At 43.4% G+C, this 22562-nt stretch overlaps 2 protein-coding genes and 1 long non-coding RNA gene across 11 annotated transcripts in view; 2 read left to right on the top strand and 1 right to left on the bottom strand.

The window, feature by feature from the left end:
- LOC309358116 (disintegrin and metalloproteinase domain-containing protein 2-like) overlaps positions 1-13814 on the top strand; it is a 64276-nt gene extending 50462 nt beyond the window's left edge. For 4 of the 7 annotated variants that reach the window (XM_081890935.1, XM_081890932.1, XM_081890930.1 and 1 more), the window contains 6 exons: positions 1234-1314; positions 2414-2531; positions 3796-3955; positions 4596-4640; positions 5294-5574; positions 13705-13814. In XM_081890935.1, coding sequence (XP_081747061.1) covers positions 1234-1314; positions 2414-2531; positions 3796-3955; positions 4596-4640; positions 5294-5333 — 444 coding nt within the window. In that variant the 3' untranslated portion in view covers positions 5334-5574; positions 13705-13814. Of the gene's footprint in view, positions 1-1233; positions 1315-2413; positions 2532-3795; positions 3956-4595; positions 4641-5293; positions 5575-13704 lie in introns of those variants that run through there. The other 3 variants (XM_081890933.1, XM_081890931.1, XM_081890936.1) reach the window with 3 other exon arrangements.
- The window catches only part of LOC309358312, a 367127-nt gene that overhangs the window by 266599 nt on the left and 77966 nt on the right, over positions 1-22562 (bottom strand). The window lies entirely within an intron of this gene.
- Positions 16625-22562, top strand: part of LOC309358117 (disintegrin and metalloproteinase domain-containing protein 2-like) — a 51530-nt gene continuing 45592 nt past the window's right edge. Inside the window, exons 1-6 of one of the 3 annotated variants that reach the window (XM_081890938.1) lie at positions 16625-16757; positions 17355-17422; positions 18329-18390; positions 19311-19389; positions 20842-20918; positions 22061-22238. In XM_081890938.1, the coding sequence (XP_081747064.1) occupies positions 16700-16757; positions 17355-17422; positions 18329-18390; positions 19311-19389; positions 20842-20918; positions 22061-22238 (522 nt within the window). In that variant the 5' untranslated portion in view covers positions 16625-16699. Of the gene's footprint in view, positions 16758-17037; positions 17234-17354; positions 17423-18328; positions 18391-19310; positions 19390-20841; positions 20919-22060; positions 22239-22562 lie in introns of those variants that run through there. The other 2 variants (XM_081890939.1, XM_081890937.1) reach the window with 2 other exon arrangements.

Genomic DNA, 22562 nt, shown 5'->3' with positions numbered 1-22562 from the left:
GGTTGCTTAATCCCCACTGCACAATGGAACAAAGGACCATGTGCTTACCAGGAAGTTATCTCAGAAATTACTACTCAACTGAAAATCGCAATCCTTCAAAAATACACAAAAATATGGAATACTGCGGCCAATAACCCTTTGTGGGAATGTTCAGGGATGCAGGCAAGAAGAAGAAGAAGAAGAAGAGTTTGGATTTGATATCCCGCCTTTCACTCCCTTTAAGGAGTCTCAAAGCGGCTAACAATCTCCTTTCCCTTCCTCCCCCACAACAAGCACTCTGTGAGGTGAGTGGGGCTGAGAGACTTCGCAGAAGTGTGACTGGCCCAAGGTCACCCAGCAGCTGCATGTGGAGGAGCGGAGACTCGAACCCGGTTCTCCAGATTACGAGACTACCGCTCTTAACCACTACACCACACTGGCTCTCAATATTGTGAGATTATATCCTTATCCAACTTGTGCTAACAAGTTCCCAAAATATCAGCAGTTAGTAGACATTCCCCTTTTAGGTTCACAACGGTAACGTGTGCTCAGGTTCGCTAGAACCTCTATAATAATTACTCTGGTAATTTCCCCTTTGTTCCCTCTTAAAATAGAAGACACAACACAGTCTTTTATAAAAGTATAAAAAGAGTTTACTCACGTTCTGTTCACAATAGGATCCCAGAAGGCAGACAGGCTTAAAAAGGTAAAATACATTTAGAATCTATCTTATAGGAAGATAGTCCCTTTCTGCTCTCTTGGCTGGGAGCCAAGAGGGCATCTTTAGCAGATGTGGCTTCTTCGAAGGAAGATGGCAGAGAGAGCAAGAGGCAAGAGAGAGATGGCTGTCCTGCCCTGTGCTTTTATCATTACCTGCACAGGTGAGGCCACACCCACCTCTGGTCACGTGTGGAGGAAGTCTGTCCCAGGAAATTTACCTGCTGGCTGGACAGACATCCCTCCCCATGTCTTAACATGTACACTCTAGGAATGTTGTAATTGACTGCTCCTGTGTTTTACATCCCACACAGTTTTCCTGTAAAAAGGGTAGATCTGGATTAATGGAGGGAAAAATACAGACTAGCACTTGGATGCAGATGACGTTTTACATACACTGGAAAAATCTTGCATTCAGATCTCACAATAAACACCTGTCTGGAAGCACTCATAGATGGGGTCTGGTGAACACAAAAGGTCCGTTGCAGGGCAGCAACTCTTCTTGAAAACTGAAAAATACTATTGTTTTTTTTAAAGGTTTGTATCAAACAAGTATGTGAAAAGTATGGCGTCCTGAAATATGATTGTGATCCTACAAAAAAGTGCTTTGGGCATGGAGTAAGTAAAATGAATGTTATATTTTCCATGTTAGTGTTTCAGCTATAAAAAGGAGATTGGGGTTTTCCCTCAGAAACTATTTGGTATTTTCTTGAGTGCCTGAAGCGTTCCCCTGTTGATGGCCTCTCAGCTGATTCTCTTTGGACCCAGCCATTATGGGCAATTATCATCAAATCTTCCATTCTTAGGCAAAGTAATTGAGCAGGTGGTTGCTCAACAGCTCCAGGCATGTCTAGAGGATGTGGAACATTTGGATCCCTTCCATTTAAATTGGAACTAGTGAATGTCCGGTGTGAGTGTCTGGAAGCGGTTGGAGGATGGATGGCAGCTAACAGGTTGAGGTAGAATCTCAACAAAACAGAAGTACTGTTTCTGGGGGACAGGGGGCAGGACTTCCTAGTCCTGAATGGGGTAACTGTGCCCTTGAAGGACCAGGCGCGCAGCCTGGGAGCCATTTTGGACTCACAGCTGTCCATGGAGGCACAGGTTAATTCTATTTTCAGGGCAGCTGTCTACCTGCTCCATCTGGTAGGCTGGCTGAGACCCTACCTGCCTGCGTACTATCTCACCACAGTGGTACATACCATGGTTATCTCTCGCTTGGACTACTGCAGCGTACTCTATGTGCCTTTGAAGGTCCAGCTCCAAGGGCTTTCTGGCACTTCCAGCGAGAAGTGAGCGTTACAGGGAACCAAGCAGAGGGCCTTCTCAGTAGTGGTGCCCTGTCTGTGAACGCCCTCCCGTCAGATGTCAAGGAGATATTCTATTCAACCTTTAGAAGACATCTGAAGGCAGCCCTGTATAGGAAATTTTTTAATGTTTAATGTTTTGTTATGTTTTTATATACGTTGGAAGCAACCCAGAGTGGCTGGGGCAAACCAGTCAGATGGGCGGGGTACAAATAATGAAATAATAATAATAATTACTACTACTACTACTACTACTACTACTACTTTATCCTTAATTTTATTTTAGACTAGAACTGAGGCCCTACTCAGGAAGTAATAAGAATAATAATGTTTTCTTAAAGCATATTTTTCTTTTTAAGTAAAGCACATAAGCAAGGAGTAAATGTTTGCTATTCCTCCCCCACCTTCAGATTTGCAACAATAAAAGAAACTGCCACTGTGATCCAGGATGGGCACCTCCAAATTGCAAGGAAAAAGGAGGCCCCCTAGGAGGAAGCGTTGACAGTGGGCTTCGTATGTTGGCTTCTGGTCAGTAAAAGCAGGATCTTCCATCCTGACAAATAGCTCTGCTGCAGTAGTTTCCAAACTGTTTAGAATTAGGACCCACTTTCCATCTCAACCTGAAACCATGGGACTGGGTTTGATTTATGTTTCAACCCATTCATTCCCCTCTTTATTCTTCCCTTGAATTTTCTGCCTTTCTCAAGGCAGAAAGAACAAGATAAGAAGTGACAGCACATTAGCTTAATAATCATTCCTTCTTCCAAAGGAACTTTAGGATTGTAGGCTGTGTGTTTATGAGAGTGAGTGTGAGTGAAATGTTTCAGAATTCTTAGTACCTGAACTAAACTGCAATTCCCAGGCAATGGGAGAAGTGTGGCAGTTAAGCTAGTATAAAATTTTCAGTATAGATTTAACCCCTCTCTCCATCCCTGTTTTCTAGTTCTCTTTCAAAGAGCAAAAGTGAAAAGCAAATGTTTTAGTACTACTGCCCCTCCTTAAACCAGGCTGTGATGGACTTGTGCATTCTGATGCGCCAGCTGAATCCCAGTGGACTAGTACAAAGTCAGCATGGGTTTACAATTAATTGGGTCAGAACAATACTTATTGGTGCCAGAGTGAAAAAATCCAAACAATACCTTCTTCTGCTTGTAATAACCCTGGAGCACAGGAGACACTCTTGCCCAAACTCCAGTGAAAGGAACAGGAGCTGCACATGAGGATAGCACTTAGACACAGAAGAGAGAGAGAGAGCACTGCAGAGAAAGAAGCCAACACATTCCTAGTGCCACCCAGTTACTGCTTTTCTGCTGTAAGCTGCAAGCAGAACTGCAACTGATTTCCTACATCATAAGTAGTAGGGCATTTTTCTATGTGTATAACCTGCTATGTTCCTCGGACACCTGTGGATTTGACATAACTTCTGTCTGCAGCTCAGTACACATTCACTATGACCTTTGTGAAGGATGCCATTTTATAACCCCATTTTATATATTTTTAAATTGTCTTTTAATTTAACACTTTTCCAGCTCTCTGTTTTTTTAAATGAAAGAGAGGAATGGTGTTATAAAACTGTGTTACTACAATATTACATTTTTATACCACAATAATGCTAATTTAAAAATAAAAAAAACCTTTCTGGTTGTTGCTGTTTTAGCAATGTGGAAAGAGTTTGCTTTCTAATCTTTAAAAAATTCTATAAAATTGGAGCTTTGGGCAGTGCCACGCTAAAAATGTCTAATGCGGCAGCTTTCCTGGTTCAGTCTTTGCTGTGAAATTTGTTTCCATCTAGATATTACAGAAAGAGTCATAGAAGACAACATGCGGACGTGGGTGCTCCTGAGCATATTTCTCTTTCTGCCCATTGTGGTTGGGTCAGCCATCCTGATTGTCAAATGGGCACGAATCAGCAAGTACTGCATAGATGACAGCGAGTCTCTAGGCGATTCTGAGTAAGTCACTTTGGCCACAGTTTATCAGGGCCTGCCCTGTACACACCTGAAATCTTCTGGTCCATCAACAATTTGGACAAGTAGGACCTGCAACAGAATGCAGTCTTCAGCCATGGCTGCCTCCACGTTCCCTTTCCCCTCTCACACACTTTTGCATTGGGCTGTGGGGTTCTATTGTGGGGTGTGTGAGAGGAAAGTCCCTTGCTTAGGGTTTTTTCCTAATATTTTTGTTTTATTTCTGCAAACCTTGGGGTTCGTCTGAGCCTGCTGATGCGTCAGAGGTGCCATTTCAGCTGCATTATAACACAGATAGGAGTTTGCTGTTAGTATATATCAGGGAAGGGTTGGCCCAACTGGAGGGAGATGATGTCCAACAACAAAAGAAAGAAAAGCAAGGATAGGAAACCTGTGACCCTCCAGGTGCTGTTGTACTGCAACAATCCGTGGTGGCTAGTGGTCAGGAAAGATGGGAGGTGTAGTCCAGAAACCTCTGAAGGGTCATAGGTTGCCCACCCCAGTACATATAATAATAATAATTAACTTTCAGACTTTATAGTAAAGCTAACTCCATGACAAAACTGAGGTATGTTTATCTGTATATAATTAAGGTTAAGTAATCTTAATTCTCATTACATTTCAGATCTTATACTAGATCCGATGAATATAGCATGTCAGACAAAACAAGGTAAGCGTCAACTAACTTAAAGTATGTTGATTAATTTTCCTTCCAGAGCTGGCTGCAGTCTAGAAAAGGACACTTCCTAATTTATTTTCTCCCTTTGTGATAGTGAAACATGGATTAAATTGTCTAGTTTTTCCGACCACTTAAGGATGGACTGGGTTTATCTGCAAAATCTGCTTATTATCTTTCCTTCCAAGGAGCCTCAAGGGAACACACAGTAAAATAAGACCTGAAAACAAACATGGGCAGTCTTTTACTCCGGGGTTGTGCATGGGGGTGGCCGGAGAGTGATTCTGTTGCTCTGCCAGCGAAATAACTGTCTCACTCTTCACTATTCAGTCTCACTCTACCTGGGAGCGGAAAACACACCAGTCCAAAAATTAGAAGTCAGCTTAATAGTCAGACACAGCATTCCTGGAAAACCATCAAAGCCTACCATTCCTAGATTCCACCAGGAAGGATACACACAGGCTGCCCCCACATGCAGCCAATGGACTCATAATGATGAAGTCCTGCTCCTAGCACACCCACTGCATCATCAGACACACAATGTGCATCATTGTCCCCCAATGGCACAGATTCAGTGGCACAGCCAGCAGTCAGCCCTCTACTGCTAGTCTCCAGGCTGCTTGAACTCACAGCTGTTGTTCTTTTAGCACAACACAGGAGAACCCCCAAAACACAGCACCCAAATAGCTCTGGGCTTAGGGGGCCTTCAAAGAGCACTCACATTCGTCCTAAGCCGAGACAAAGGTTCAGGGCCCACCCAAGGTTCTCCAAGGCCAAGAGTGGAAGATGCAACAGGAAGAGTCACAGACACCCCAGAACAGCCATCAGCCTCCAGTTGATCACTGCACTGAGTGAAGGATTGTGATGCAGAAGATGAGAGTTTTTGCCACACCAAGGTTGAGCCAGTCAGCCAAAGCAACCCAAAGAGGTGGGTTCACTTGTGGTTGACATGGAACATGAGTTGGGATGGATCATACCGCATGCAGGAATTAGTCGCACAACCCGAAGCCTTTCTAAACAAGGAGGAATTTTGCTTGTCTTCTGGAGGGGACTGTCAGGCAGGATTCCAAAGAATTTTTTTTAAATGTTCATGACTTTTGCTATTCTGTGGAAATACAGTGGTACCTCAGGTTACATATGCTTCAGGTTACATACGCTTCAGGTTACAGACCCCGCTAACCCAGAAATAGTGCTTCAGGTTAAGAACTTTGCTTCAGGATGAGAACAGAAATCGTGCTCCGGTGGCGCAGCGGCAGCAGGAGGCCCCATTAGCTAAAGTGGTGCTTCAGGTTAAGAACAGTTTCAGGTTAAGAACGGACCTCCGGAATGAATTAAGTACTTAACCTGAGGTACCACTGTATATTGACTATGAGTATCCTTAAATTATAGATCATAAATATATAAATACTACAAATACAAACAAAAAACTCATTAAATACTGTACTATTAATTGCAGTGATGTTTGCTGTTTCTTTTCTTATTTTCTTTTGAATTCTTTGTTTACAGCATTATACATTCTAACATGCTCCATTTTGAGTGTTACGCTGAGGTCTGTTTCTGCTATTTATTTTGTGTTTTTGCGGCTCTTTTTGTTTTTGTGACTATGTGGAACCCAGTTCAGCTACTGATTGATTGTGTGACTGCAGTACATTGATTATTGCTTTCTTTTCTTTTTTCTTTTTTTTGTTTTCTTGCTTAAAAAACACATAAAATAAAAATTAACATAAAAAATAAAATAATAACAAAAAACAAAACAAAAACATATATACAAACCCCCCCTGTGGTCCCCCCCAAAAAAACTCGACATTCTTTATTTTTTTCAGTCTTTTTACCATTGTATCTTTTATATCTTGTCCCTGATATTCCTAATTCTATTCTATCTATTTCAGCTTTTACATACTTAATCTATGCATATTAACATGTTATCTTTAGACCAGTGTTTTTTCTTATAGTCTTCAAAACATTACCATTCACTCCTTAGTTTCTGATTTGTCTGGAGGCTTACGGCAGCTGTTAACTTTGCCAGTTGTATAGAATCACATAGTTTATTTAACCAATCTTCTTTTGTGGGGATAGTATCTCCTTTCCAATTTTTTGCCAGTACTAGTCTGGCTGCTGTAAACAAAAAATTCAAAAGAAAATAAGAAAAGAAACAGCAAATCATAGGTTTTTTAAATAGTATTTTTGTAATTTAGATTCTTCTTTCTCAAATCCTGTTTTTTTTATCCACATTAAATACATTATTTAACTGACGGAACTGGAGCCAGTCAGTAAGATAGTGTCTTATCTCCTCAAATGATTTTAACTTCAGGTGTCCTTGGTCTTCTTTTAATAATTGGCTATATGTTGCCCAATTGCTTTGCATGTTTAATTTTTTAACTGTGAATGCCTCTAATGGGGACAACCACCATGGTGTTTTTGGTTCTATTAGTGGTTGATATCTCGTCCACACCTTATATAATGCATTCCTTACAATATGGTTGGTGAACACTCTTGTGAGCTTTTATCTTATTATAGCCAAGTGAGCATTTACCTTATTATAGCCACCCAAATCTGTTGTTGACACTCTGCAAACCCAAAATATCTGTTTTCTCTAATAGAATCCAATCCCTCATCCAAATTAAACACTACCTGACAAAAGATTTTTAGTTTTGGTAGGGCAAACCCCCCTCTTTCTTTCTTTCTTTCCTGGCTGTCAGTAATTTGTACTGACAGGGTAAGGTTTCTTACCCTGCCAAATGAACCTTGTCAGATCTTACCTCCATTCTTCAATGCATTCTGTTTTCGCTATAATTGACATCATTTGAAAAAGAAAGAGCATTTTGGGGAGTATATTCATTTTTATTACTGAGATTCTTCCCCAAAATGATAATTTCAGTCTAGCCCAAATTTCTAAAGGTTTTTTTTTATAATTGTCATCAAAAATGTCAGTTCCCAAATATTTTGTTTTTTTCACTATCAACAACCCTGTTTTTTCCTGCAATTCCTTTTTCTCTTGCTTTTTTTGACCATAAGCTTTCTTTTTGATCTGTTAAGTTTGAAGCTGGAGACCTCTCCGAATTCTGTTATAGAATCATAGAATCATAGAGTTGGAAGAGACCACAAGGGCCATCGAGTCCAACCCCCTGCCAAGCAGGAAACACCATCAGAGCACTCCTGGCATATGGTTGTCAAGCCTCTGCTTAAAGACCTCCAAAGAAGGAGACTCCACCACACTCCTTGGCAGCAAATTCCACTGTCGAACAGCTCTTACTGTCAGGAAGTTCTTCCTAATGTTTAGGTGGAATCTTCTTTCTTGTAGTTTGGATCCATCGCTCCGTGTCCGCTTCTCTGGAGCAGCAGAAAACAACCTTTCTCCCTCCTCTATGTGACAGCCTTTTATATATTTGAACATGGCTATCATATCACCCCTTAACCTCCTCTTCTCCAGGCTAAACATGCCCAGCTCCCTTAGCCGTTCCTCATAAGGCATCGTTTCCTGGTCTTTGACCATTTTGGTTGCCCTCCTCTGGACACGTTCCAGTTTGTCAGTGTCCTTCTTGAACTGTGGTGCCCAGAACTGGACACAGTACTCCAGGTGAGGTCTGACCAGAGCAGAATACAGTGGCACTATTACTTCCCTTGATCTAGATGCTATACTCCTATTGATGCAGCCCAGAATTGCATTGGCTTTTTTAGCTGCCGCGGCACACTGTTGACTCATGTCAAGTTATCTTTTCCAACGCTTTGGGAATACTTGTTTCTGGGTTTTCTACTGTTAAAATTAAATAATCTGCAAAAGCTTTCAATTTGAAAGTATTTTGACCTAAAGATATCCCTTTAATTTCTTCTTCTTTCCTCAGTTCCAAATTTAATATTTCTAGGGTTAATACAAAAAGCAGAGGAGAGAGTGTGCAGCTTTGCCTTGTGCCTTTTTATATTGGGATGTATTCTGTTTTCCCATCATTGATTATTAGATTTGCTTTCTGTTTCTCATATATGGCTTTTATAGCCTAGGTAAATCATTCTCCCTTTGTGAATAGGTCAATCACTTTCCTTAGAAATTTCCAAGAAAGGTTATCGAAAGCCTTCTAGGCGTTGACTAGCATTTCCCATCTTGTATTATTTTATTCAAAAAAATCTCCCATTGTTTTTATAATTGATTACAGGAAGTCCATCTGGGCCTGGGGATTTGCCCAATTTAGAACTAGAGATTGCCTGGTATATCTCCTTCCTGGCAATTGGCGAGTTTAATTGTTCAAGTTTCTCTTGTGCTATTTTGGGAATTTCTTTCCCTTGTATTTCACTATGTCATGTTCTCCTTCCGTTCCTATCTTATATAGCTTCCTGAAATATCTTAAAAAGCAATTATTTATTTCTTCCTATTTGTCAATTACCCTACCGTCTTGTACTATCTTATCAATTTGTTTTTCTCTTTGTTTCTTTTTTAATTACCTCATCTGTTAGCAAATTCAAAATTCTTTTGTTTCATCCTTTTGATGTTATTCTCTATTTCATCATTTAAGAATATTGATAGTTGGGATTGCAATATTTTAATATTTCGGTTTGCGGTTTTGTTTTTTGGGTTGTTAACAAATAGATTCTAATTTCTTTCAATCTCTTGTCTAATCTGGTCTAACTTTGATTCTCTAATCTTTTTTTTGTATTATGTTTTGTTGGATATAAAAGCCACATATAAAGGCCTTACCGGCATCCCATATTGATCCCATATTGATCTTGTGTCATATTTATTTTGAAGAATTCTTTCATGGCCTCTTCAGCCTTTTAAATAATTTTCTCATCATTCAGGATTCTCTCATTCATCCTCCACTGCTTGTTCATTTTCTTCTTATCCCTTAATTCTAGTGTAATCAGGTTATGGTCTGAAATGGATTTGGGTTGAATCTTAGTTTTTTTAATTAGGGTCATTAAACTATTCAATATCCATATTCCATCTATTTGACCTGCAGATTTTTAAGCTTCAGAATAGAATGTATACTGTCTTTCATTTGTATGTTTATTTCTCCAAGCATCTACTAAGTTCAGATCTTAAACCATTTGGAAAAAAAAATGGGAGTTTTCCTTCCTTAGATGCTTTCTCTCTTTCTGTTCTATCAAGGTTCAACAAAGTGACCCCATTAAAATCTCCCCTAAGAATCATGTCCTCATTGTTATGTTCCAATAATCTTTCCTCTAGTTTTTAAACATATTTTGATTTGTTTCCATTTGGAAACACACCCACCAGTATTAATTTTTCTTTGCTTCTTGTTAACTGCATGCCCAGCAATCATTCTTCATTGTCTTTAAATATTAATTTGGATTCTAATTTTGGGTTTATGTATATAACGATTCTTCTCTTTTATGTAAATCTGAAGCTATAAATTATACCCCTAGTTTCTTATTTACCAAAACTCTCTTGTGCTTCTTAGCTATATGTGTTTCCTGAAGACAGATAATGTCCCAGTTCTTTTTTAGGATACGTTGGGTTTTATTCCTTTTCTCTTTATTATTTAAACCATTGATATTCTACGAGATAATGTTCAAATTCATCAAATAACAATTACAAATTGGATTCAGAAAAATATATAGAATATAGATTTAATCTGGTGGGTTACGTCTTATTGTATCTCTTAATAAGAATTGCTTTTACTCCCCTCCTGTAGTTTCTAACTCTTCTCTCTCCTGCATGACTTCTCCTCCCAGTTCTCTCTTGTATTTTCTCCAGAACTTCCCTAAATATCCCCTCCAGGAATTCCCATTTGTATCTTATTGTGTTGGTTTTTAAAGCATCTGTTAATGTCTTGTAATTTTGTCTTTTTTAAGGAGTCTTTTTGATATTTCTTTATGAATTATTATATTCCTTTCATCTATTGTCAACTTCCTTTTCTGGAGTACTTTATCCTTCAGTAGTCTTGAATTAAAGAAGACAATACAGGGGGGGCCGCTAGGGCGCATTGGAAGATGGCCGACAATACCATCTCTCCGGCTCACATGAGGTAATTAAGAGGCTAATATGGGAGTAATTAGCCTCCCGAGTTTTCCCAGGGGGAATGGGAAAAGGCTGCCTCGTTCACGGATGCCTATAAATCACCCCCGAGTTCGTAAGAAGGAGGGGGTGAGGGCATTGGACGGAAAGCCCTTGTGTGAGTTTTTTTGGCTCTCCCTGACGCTGCTTCTGATTGCAATCCTAGTTGCATGACTCAAGATAAACAATTGGAGAAGAGTAATTGCACTTGTTTCGAGTGAAAGGGAGTATTGATTGCTAATTAAATCAACCTCTGTGAAGCTGAGTGGCGGGTTGGATTGAACAGAACTACATCAACGAAGACTACATCAAAGATGTTGGTATGTTGCAAAGGAGCGGAAAGGGGGGAAAACTTTTCTTTTCCCCCCTATGTGATTTACCTAACAACCCCTCCCTAAGAAGAACCGTCACATGACTGATTAGCAAGTGAGATGGAATAATAAACTGTGTGGAAATGAATTATTGGCTAAAGGCTTTGTTTTGTGGAAGATCTGGAAAGGAATGAAAGGCTTTTGGATGACGCAGTTCTAATTGAGAACCCCCGTGACGAGGCAGGCTTTGTTGCAAGATTTACGGTCAAGAGGGGGAGGAAGCCACGGCTTTGCTATTATATCTGAATTCTACGTTTGATCTGGCAAGAACTCCCTGAAAAGACTGATGTCTGAGAAAGTTAATGAGCAGACGCTTAGACTATATTTTATGGAAATGCTGAAATGGCGTCTGCCGTTCGAACAGGACCTTTGGACTAATGTGAAAATCCACACAGGACTATAACAATGTTCGTTTCAACTCACTTGTGGAGATTTACAGAGGTTAGAAAGAAAGGGGGAATGATAACAACAAGATTGGAAGATGATTTGTAAAGAATAACAAGGAGATGGAAAGATAGAACTGAGAACATCAAAGCAGTAGAAACATGAGAGGATTGGACCCTCTCTGAGCTCGAAGCATGGGTACCCCCAACAAAATTTTAAAAATTCGGTTAAATATTTGGAGTTTATTATGTATTGGTATAATTGCAATTAATGTGATTTGATTGGTTTGTTAATAAAAATTATTTTTTTAAAAAAATACCATACAGTTCCTGATCCTTTATTCGTCTTTGTTCCTTCAGATTTGATTCTGAAGATCTTATCTTTGTCCATTATTAATTCTTCTTCTTGGGCTCTGAGCCATCTAGCTAATTCTTTTGTCAGTTTGGTTTCAATGTCTTCATTCTGCATCTCTGGGATCCCCTGAAAGCATAGAATAAGCTCCCTTTAGTGCATCTCGAGAATCGCGACTTGATTTAACATTTTCTCCTGTATTCTCTTTAATTCTATTACCTCATCTTGGCCTTTTTTCAGCTCTTTACTTTCATTTTTAATTTTCTTGTTTTTTTCCCCTTCGAGAGTTCCTCTTGTTTATTAGTTCTAGATTTCAAATCTTCGACTGTTTTCTCCATCTCCCTAATTATTAATTAATTTTGAATTTTGTTCAATCTTGTTGCCCATGGAATCAAGTTTATCATTAATAGATTTATTCATTCCAATAACCAACTCTCGTTGACATTCGTATCTAACTCCACCATTGATTGGCGTCTTGGAGCTCCTGAAGAGGTCTTGGAAGTCATTTTAGTTGCTTCTCTATATACACATGAATATAAGCTTTGTCCCAGTCTTAATAAGTTCCTTTGATATTTTTGTACTTTAAATACCCTCAGGTCTGTATTGTTTCTATTCAGAGAGCTCTGGGAAGTATTTGTTCAATTATTCCTCCCGCATTTGGCATTTATGTATTATTAAATACTCTAATTGATTACCAACTTCTTAAAATATTTGTCAGTCAATATTTCTCCTTGCCCTCCCTACTATCTCAGATCCTGAATCGAGATTTGTTACCCTTTATGTCCTAGAACTTAGTTAATATGATTTGTCAATATACTTATTATAAATTCCTTAATCAACACACTTCATAATGATTAAATCAAATGATTATTGCTTTCATTTTATGAATCAGTGGTCTTGTTAGATAGTAAAATTCATGTTAACCTGCTGTTTTAGGGGTTGTTTTTAAAAGTATGGAACAGATTACCGTAATCCACTTTGCATTACTTTCTATGGGAAAGTGTGCCCTGGTTTTGGAATGCTTTTTTTGGAACAGACTTCCAGAACAGATTAAGTTTGAGAACCAAGGTACTACTGTATATTATTAATCATCATTACTCAATTTTAACTGTATATATATGATAGTATTCATTCTAATTGTTTAGATACTGTTTTCTCAATTCACATGGTTTCATCAATTCAACAATGTTAAATGGCACACCTAAAACTCTGCCAGCTTCACCAGTGTGGTGCCCTCCAGATGTTATGGAGTGCAGCTCCTGTTGGTCTTAGTGAGCATGGCTGTTTGATGCCAGACTAAAGGGAGTTGTGGTCTGAAACATCTGGTGGGCACCACCTTGGTGAAGGCTGAACAAAGCAGTGACAGGCATTGCTTGGGGAACTGTTTCATAACAGAAGCAGCACTTCCAGGCAAAGCCCCACAAAACTAGATCTTGCCTCTTATAGGTAAGGTACAAAGTAGGGCCAGTCCACCCAAGAGGCAAGGTAAAGTGACTGCCTCAGGCAGCAGGATTCATGGGGACAGCAGATCTGGCCTCCAAGGTACACATCACCCCCAGCTGCTGCTGTGACACCACTCCTTGGAGGCCAGATCTGTGTTTCCCAGCAGCCTCTTGGCAAACAGGTTTCCTCCGACTCTTTTTCCCAATGCACAGCTTTATTCCCCCCGGTTCTGATGTAGATGAAGTGAACTCAGACCTTCCTCCCTGACAGGCAGGAGATGCCAGTTTGTGGTTTTCCTTGGGAGCCCAAGTGTCTTGGGCCAGCCATGGTACAGAAATTTCAAAGATTGTGCAGGGAGTGGAGAGGCTTCTATGGGAGAAGGTTGTTTTTCCAATCTCTTCTCCATCTTTCTGGGTGGTGCTAAATTTTGTTGATTCTCCTTATTGTATTGCTCCATCATGTCTTCTCTCCTCTCTCCCTCCTGCTGCCCCTGGGATGTGAGTAGCTTGAGCAACCAAGAAGACACGATGTGACCAGACCTGGGTCAGGCTCCTGCTGTTTATGTGACTTGTAGCTGTTTAATAAATTACTGCTTGCTTATACAGGTAAAAAGTATTCTGTGAATGGTTCTCCAGGTCCTTCTTTGCATTTGTATACAGCATGCAGGGGCTTCATTATGGGTTGGGATCAGCAGACACATGCTGCGGTCTACACCCCAATAGGGGCTTACTGCTTGTTCCAAGAGCCTCTTTGCCTTCCTCCTTGCTTTTATTGCCTCTTCATCTCCAAGCAACGAAAACCAGCAGTGAGCTAATCTCTCTTTGAGGGAATACAGTGGTGCCCCGCAAGACGAATGCCTCGCAAGACGAAAAACCCGCAAGACGAAAGGGTTTTTCGGTTTTTGCGACGCTTCGCTAGACGATTTTCCCTATGGGCTTGCTTCGCAAGACGAAAGCCCATAGGGAAATCTCCGGGGACCTCTTTTAAATGCTGGCGGTGGGGAGCAAAGCCTTTCCCCCCCCTCCGGACTTCAGAAGAGGTCCAGGAAGGCCGGCGGGGGCGAAAGGCTTTGCTCCCCACCGCCAGCATTTTAAAAGCGGTCCGGGATAGCAGGGAAGCGCTTCCCGCTATCCCGGACGGCTTTTGAAGGCAGGCAGGGGGGGAGCAAAGACTTTTGCCCCCCGCCAGCCTTCAGAAGAGGTCCAGGACCTCTTCTGAAGGCGGGCGGGGGGCAAAAGTCTTTGCTCCCCCCTGCCTGCCTAACCGGGAGAGCAGAAAAGGCAGCGCTGCCTTCCCGCTCTCCCGGAAAGGCAGGCAGTGGGGAGCAAAGACTTTTGTCCCCCGCCCGCCTTTGGAAGAGGTCCAGGACGGGGGGGGGGGCAAAAGTCTTTGTCCCCCCTGCCTGCCTAACCGGGGGCTTTTAAATCGCCCCGGGACTGTCCGGGGCGATTTAAAAGCCCCCGGACGGCTTTTGAAGGCAGGCAGGGGGGAGCAAAGACTTTCGCCCCCCGCCGGCCTTCAGAAGAGGTCGGGGGACAGACTGTCCCCAGACCTGGTCTGAAGGCGGTTTCCATAGGAACGCATTAATTGATTTTTAATGCATTCCTATGGGAAACCGTGCTTCGCAAGACGAAAAACTCGCAAGACGAAAAGACTTGCGGAACGAATTAATTTCGTCTTGCGAGGCACCACTGTAGATGCCAATTCTGCCAGGGATTTCTGCCAGAGGGAGCAAGGGGGTAACAGGCACTTTTGCCTCTTGCTCCCTGGCTGCTATTTGCTACTATCCTATTTGCTCCCTCAGCTTTCTTTCATGCCACATATTAAGAAATGAAGCTCTCCCTAACCATGCAGATTACAGTGACAAGGGAAAGGTTTGCTTTGCTGCAAGTACTGCCAATTACCCATCAAAGCTCTACCTAAAAGCAATGCTTGTATTCTTAGGCACACATCCCCCCGCCAGCTCTTAGGCTTACCAGCTGTGTGGGAAGTAGAAATGAAACAATTACTTTGTCCCCTTCTTCCAGCTTTACATGAATTTTTGTTTGTGAATGACATTTTGTTGCCTTGCACACTACTGCTAAACTAGGTGATTCTCTGGGAGGAGCAGGATGGCAGTGCAAATCTTATGTCCTATCCAACCTAATTTACTGAGGGCAGCTCCTCTTTTCTGGTACCTGTCCTGGTAATTTGGGTTCGAGGACACATTGAAGCCTGGCGCAAGCACACACAAAGGGTGGCAAAGCAGGGCTGGTGTGGGGTGTGGCCTGGGAAGACTCTCAGATCTAGAAGGCTGCATGTGACCTGGAGCCTGAGGTTCCCCATTCTGGGTTCCCTCTAGTCAGGCCTCCCGTTACCCACAGCCACCAGCCTGATGTCTGTGGAAACTACAAGTCAAACAGCTGCGCTGGCAGCACCAAAGTGACCACTCCAAGGCACAAGCCTGGGCAGTGTGTCTGGAGGTCCTGGGCTGCCCAGATGGCAGGGTCCCCCTCTTGGCCTCGCTGATGGGGTCCAAAGGAAAGCATCATCTTGGCTGCAGGAGGTGTACAAGGTGCCATCTGTTTCAGAGATTTGTGTGGGGTTTCTCCTGAGCATTCTCTTCCCCGTGTTGACTTGCAAGGCAGCAGAGATTTGAGATCAGTTTTCCTTCTCCTACATACCCTCCCAGGTTGTTGGGCTCCATCTGCCCCTCATTTCCCATGCTCATATATACATACAATCAGAATTACAGAGTTGGAAGGGACCGCAAGGCTCTTCTAGTCCATCCCCTGCAATACAGGCATCTTGCCCAATGCATAGCTGTCAACTTACAGATTTCAAAATAAGGGACCAGCAGCCTTGAAAATAAGAGACCAGCAGCCAAAATAAGGGACCTGCAGCCTCACCTGTTCCAGGCACTCCAGTCTTCCTGTCCTCCTGCAGTCTGGTCAAACTCATGCTGGGTAGCTTCGAGAACACTGTCCAGCCAACTTTGTAACCAGAGGTTCAACTGGCCAGCAGGAAGGGAGGGAGGAGCTGCTTCCTTTGAAACCCGGGAAATTTAAGGGACATCCTCAATAAGGGACAGCAGCGGGACACGGTGCTGGGATAAGGGATTGTCCCTTCAAATAAGGGACACTTGACAGCTATAGCCCAATGTGGGGCTTGAGCCCACGACCCTGAGATTAAGAGCCTCATGCTCTACCAACTGGGAGACTGCACCACGCTCATATATTAGAAATCAAGGCTTTTTGAAACTTGTTTATAGACATTTTGATGAATCCAAACGCCGGCTCAGGATGCGCGGTTCTTGCCCAATCCGCAAAAGCAGCGCGCGCCCCACCCGCCTGCAGCTCCGCCTCTCCCAGCCCGGCGCCTGGCCAAGGCAGCCCGCAACGTGGCCCCTCGCGCGTCTCCGCCCCGCCCGGCAGCCGTTGGCCCTTCTCCCGGGCCCCGCCCTCGAGTTCCTCGGCGCCCGTTACTGGTCGCCGGCGGCTGCGGGTCGAGCGAGGGGCGCCATGGCGCTGCTTGGCCTGCTGCTGGCGCTGCGCAGCGTGTGCCTGCTTTCTGCGCTGGGTGAGCCTGCTGCGCCCCCGGGGCCCCGCTCCTCCTCTGGCCTTTCTTCCTGGCTCCTCGGAGGGGCCGCCGCCGTTTTTCTCGGTATCCAGGCGCCATCCGTGCGCATTGCCCGTCCCGCGGAGCCCGGGCGGGGACGAGAGGGCCGGGAAGCGCTGCGGGGGTGCGGCCGCGCTGCTGCCCCCTCTCCTGCTCTGCTCCCCGGGCCAGGCCTGACCCGGCGGCGGCGGCGGCGGAGCTGCGGCCCCGCACGAGCGCAGCAGCCCAGGAAGAAGCTGCTCCGGGGGCGGCGCCTCTCTGCTGCAGAATGAGGCTGAGGGGCACGAAGGCCGCCTTCCTTGGCCCCTAAACTCCTGCCCTTGAAAAAGTCACAGCTACACTGCAAATGTGTAGTTACATACATACGGACGGACGGACATACATTCAAATCTGCCACCTTAGCTGTCATGGCTCCATGCCATATATGCTGAAAAACGGTAATTGGTTGAGGGGGCTGAAAATTCTTGCAAAATGATTTCCCTGTAGTGCCCACCCAGAGCTTATCTAAGTGCACTGTATTCACGGATAAATGGCTATAGAAGGGTCTCTTCTGTTTAGGGTCTCAGCGAACATTCCTCCAAGTGACTGTTCCTCAGAGGATCCCATCTTACGTCACTGGAAATACGGTATTGTGTTCTACCTGACCTTTTATTCCAGACTGCCCTGTCAAGGCTGTTTACTTTTAGGGTTGCCATATTTCAAAAAGTAAAAACCGGGATATCCTGAAAGTTGTTGACCCCAAAATTGTTGACCATGATTTTTCATTTGACCTGCCTAAGATCCTGGACAAAGCACCACCTTTCGGAAATTCCCCCTGGATGACAATTTCGCCTTTGAAATCTTGGTAATGTCTGGGAAATTCTGGATGTATGGCAGCCCAAAATTAAAAGTTTTTTTTTTAAATGCTAACTTTTAAAACCAACAATGTTAATTTGAGCAGCAGCAGACAAGTTGGTTTGCACAAGGCAGTTAGTGAAGCTATGGCTTACTGAGACTGCGCAAACGTGTAGAATTCCTGGAGAACTTTGCCCCATCCTGGTCCTTTTTACTGCCACATTGTGCAGAACTAAGCCAACTCCCACATCATCCCATAAAGATAAATGCTTCTGTTTGGGGAAGCGGGGGAGGGCAAGAAAAAAGTTCCCCCACTAATGTGAGACAAGGTTCCTCTTGCAGGTAGCCTAGAGACAGGAACAGGAGCACTCCTCTTAGGGGGTGGACATATGCTGCAACATTTTGCTGTGGATCCCATTTGTAGCATTGTAAAGGGCTGCATGGGAACCACTGTTCTAATCCCACTTCCAGCTAAAGCCATTATTACTATTATTAATTTAAATTTCTGTACTGAGCTTCATGATTGAAATGACTCTGGCTTGCAGTGGCCGCAAGCCATTTGTTAAAATCTGTTCTTCATCTGTACTACTTTTTACCATCTGTACCATGTGGAGTGTGCACAAATTCTTTGCATAGGCTGGAGTTTAATGTGTAAACAAATAAAAACTATAGCATGATTAACCCTTTGGCTATTGCAGGAAAGGATGACCTTTGATATTGATATAAATGGAAAGCCATATATCATTCATCTGAAGCAACAGTGAGTAGAATAAATAACTGGGATTTGCCCCCCCATTCTATAAGACATTGCAATCTTGTTTATTAAATCCTGGTAGTGTCTAGAAAGATTTCCTGGAAAGCTTTTCTGAGGAAGAGAGGGGACAAAGCACTCAGCTTTCCTCTGTAAAGAAAACAAGCTTACTTTCAGAAGTAAATCTTAATTGCCTCCTAGGCTGCCAATTTGAATAAAAAATGGGGTGCAGGTAAGCCCCGCCCTGAATAATTGATCACATGATGCAGCACACACAGACCATTTGAATGACAATGCCTATCAACTTGTCGGACCTTGGCCCCTAGGAGTTGGCTCCTTTGTAGCCTCCTGGGAAAACCTTCTTGCATTTAAAATGCGCCCACAAAGGTACCTCTGCCAGCCAGTGCACGGAATTGCTGAGAAGGTAAAATATTGTAATAGAAGGGGAGAGGCACCCCTTATAAAGGCCAAAGGACCTCATTCCCTAGAGGGCAGCTTTTCTGGAGCTGCATGCCAGTGGGGTGGGGGTGGCAGGTCCAGCAACAAATAATGGGTGCACACTTGTGTGGCAGACGTGCCAGCCATGCAAAATTCAAAGGTTTATACACCTGCCCCCGCCCCATCACCTTCATCCAGGCAAGCAAGAGGTATGATAACAGTTCCATAACACATTCCAGCCATGCAGAAGCACTTTGGGAGGCTAAGATCCCTTTTCTTAAATGTTGCCAAGAGCCGCCACCCAAAAAGGCCTTGCGGGCTCCATGTGCACATCATGGAACTCCTTGCGCTGATGGTACGCATTAGTTGGATACTGCTCTGAGTCACTGTCACATGTCAGGACATGACAGCAGGCACTGTTGTAACTTTCTGGACCATTTCTCCCCTCTTTTCCGTGCCACCTTTGTGTATTTTTTATGCTTTGTTTTTAGATCCTTTTTAACCAATGATTTCAGAGTTTATACGTATAGCCATGGAGGGTCAGCAGTGTCTTTTGTTCCTCCCATTCAGGTAAGATTCTCTCAGGTGTAGGAAACAGGTTTCTCTTTGAGTGGCTATCGTTCGAGATACATTAGATCTGCCAACCAATTTTTAAAAATAGATTAACTACAGTAGTTTTAACTGATTAGTTGAAATATATATGTTGATAATAATTAAGAAGGCAGGGAATTTTCGAAGCACGCATCAAACAAAAACAGACATCTTTACACCGAGTGTGCCACACATTAGCGTAGCCGGGGGTGGGAAGGATCACGGCAGTTGTTGGTCATTTCAGGTGCTGCAGGGTGGCACCTGAAATTGGCGGCTGGTTGCCCTAAACAAAGCTAAACACCTTTGGCCTGCTCCTGCACTGGTGGGGGGTGTTAGGCCGCTGGTGCCACATGTGCACCTTGTTTCACCACCACCAGCAGCAGCAGAGGATTGGCCCATCACACAAATTCATATGCGGGTTCCAGTGCATCCATGGTTAGGCAATATGCAGCGGAGAAGCAATGGATAGCTGCATCTGTGTCTAGTTTGGGGGTACTAACCGCAAATGCCCTGCTTCAACTCTCCTTTTGACATGACCCCTTCCTTTCTGAGGTTTTGTCTTCTATCCTCAACATGACTGTGGCATTGGGCCCCTGCTGCAGACAGGGAAACTTGCAGCTTATTGCATTACTTTGCTGTGTTATAAAAAGGTCTGAAGGAGATGGGATACTAGAATAGCCTTGTTATACCAAAGACTCGAGGAAAACTCTGCAAGTTCAAGTAAAAACTGAGTTCTAGCCAAGACCCACAGAAGGGAGTGAACTACAAATAGTTCTAGTCACAGTTTTGCTTGTAGAAAACTGAGGTGCTTAAATTCCACAAATATACCAAATGTTGAAGCAGTAAAAATAAATTTAGGTGTGGTACAAAAAAGTAAACATTGCACCTATTTCAGTCGTTCTTCATAGTTCATAGTTTACCCTTTCCTCTAGAAATACCCCCCTCCACACATACACACACATTTCTGGATTTTTTTTATTTCTGACACTTCACCCTTTCTCACCCACTGCGTTTGCATTCCACTTTCCCCACACACTTTTCCCACTTGATGGAGCAGGCACATATCCAGAAACCTTAGCTAGTGGGGAATCTGTTCTTTGTGGGTACATGGCACCAGGAAACTCAACCTGAGGGTTTTTGTAAACAAGCCTAGATACCCCACTCTCTGTGGTGCTGCTGGAGCAGCTTTCAGTGGACTGTCCACGTGAGCATCAACCCTGACTGTGACCAGAAGGGAAACTGCAGTTGGTCAGCCCGAGAGGAAAGGTGAGTAACTGCATAGTTTGGTTTTAGGTAACAACCCCAAATTTAGCCTGTTAACCTCTCATTTGAATTGTGTGCTCTAGGATTGGATTTCATATAGCAGTGTATGTATTTCACTTTTGAGTTGCCCCCTGGTAGTAGGTAAAGTGTTCTGATTACTCTTTCTAGCGCAATTGCTACTATCAAGGCTACATTGAAGGCTATACTGATTCCATTGTGATGCTCAGCACCTGCCTTGGGCTTAGGTGAGACCTATGTGTTATTCTTGAACAGAACCCTTTGTTCCTCAGTCCCAAGTTCAGCTGCCTGCAGAGCACGCCAGGGCTTTGAGCAAGGATAACCCCACTGAAATTTGACATCCTGCTTAATAAGCCAGAGTGGCAAAGTATAACTAGGCATGGATGAATCAGCCTCTTCACAAACACACACATGGTAAAAGTCAAGGTATAAATTGAACTCCCTTTTATAAATGACATTTAGCTAACATATATCAACATTTTCTACTCACCAGTTACATGCAGTCTCAAGTATACATTTCCCAAATAGCTCCTCTGAACACACACTGAGGATCTGTTCATTTTATATGGATTGCCATAACATGCAGACCTGATACAACAGAATAGTCGGGTGTTCTAGTCAGTAAAGGTAAAGGGAACCCTGACCGTTAAGTCCAGTTGCAAATGACTCGGGGGTTGCGGTGCTCATCTCACTTTACTGGCCGAGGGAGCTGGCGTTTTGTCCGTGGACAGCTTCTGGGTCATGTGGCCAACATGACTAAGCTGCTTCTGGCGAAACCAGGGCAACGAACAGAAACACTGTTTACCTTCCTGCCGGAGCGGTAACTATTTATCTACTTGCACTTTTACATGCTTTCGAACTGCTAGGTTGGCAGGAGCTGGGACTGAACAACGGGAGCTCACCCTGTCGCAGGGATTCAAACTGCCAACCTTCTGATTGGCAAGCCCTGGGCTCTGTGGTTTTTGTTTAGTACTCAGGGAAAAGGCTGTCTTTTTCAGTTTTCTTTCAAATGGGATTATTTCCATCCCATGTCAGCTTCTCCTATATTAGGGATGGGCTAACCTCAGACTGTGTACCAGATTTGTCCCACTAGGTCTTACTGTTTGGCCTAAATGCCTTTCCCCATGAACCATGCCTATGTGCTCCACGCTGATGCCACATGTGGTAGGTCATATGTAGAAACACAGTTGGATCGGCTGCTCACACAGCCAGTCCCTGCAGAAAGTAGGATTGAACTCCCTGCCCACCAGCTGAAGCATTGCATTGGACTGAAATGGGAATTTAGCTTTTGGCTACCAAGTCACGGTTTGCACCATCAACATTTTTTTGGGGTGTGGGGCTTCTTTTCCACCTTATCTCCTCCTACTAGTGGGCTGTTGCAGTTTGAGAACAGCAGCTACGGAATTGAGCCAGTTGAATCTGCTTCTGGATTTCAGCATCTTGTTTATCAGATTGAATATGAAGAAGCAGAGCGTCCACTTTCTGAACAGAATTATTCCATTAGATGGAGTTCAGGAATAACACCAAGGGTAGACTCAGGAATACCAGTGAGTGCCTTTTTTCTTTAAAGAAAATTGTGTGTATAGATCCAAAACAAAATAGTAATACATGCACCTATGCATGTACATGCTCCTTCCCTCCCTCCCGCCCCTCTCCCCTAAGCAGTAGGAGTTCCTGGGAGAAGCCTTTTCAAGGCCAGCTTTCTTTCGATGAGAACTGTGCCCGCCCCAAGACTTCAGTGCTTGTAAATGTTTGTCCATATACATGTGGATGCAGAACAGAGGTGAGCCCACAGTCAACAGAGAAAGCAATATGGGCCTTAAGTAGCACCCTAAAAGCAACTGCAGGTCCCACAAGCCTGTTGCTTGATT

The sequence above is a fragment of the Podarcis melisellensis genome, assembly GCF_964234715.1.
Source record: "Podarcis melisellensis genome assembly, chromosome: 15".
Lineage (NCBI taxonomy): Eukaryota > Metazoa > Chordata > Lepidosauria > Squamata > Lacertidae > Podarcis > Podarcis melisellensis.
The sequence above is the reverse complement of the archived record's forward strand: the minus strand, read 5'-3'. Positions and strand labels throughout refer to the sequence as shown.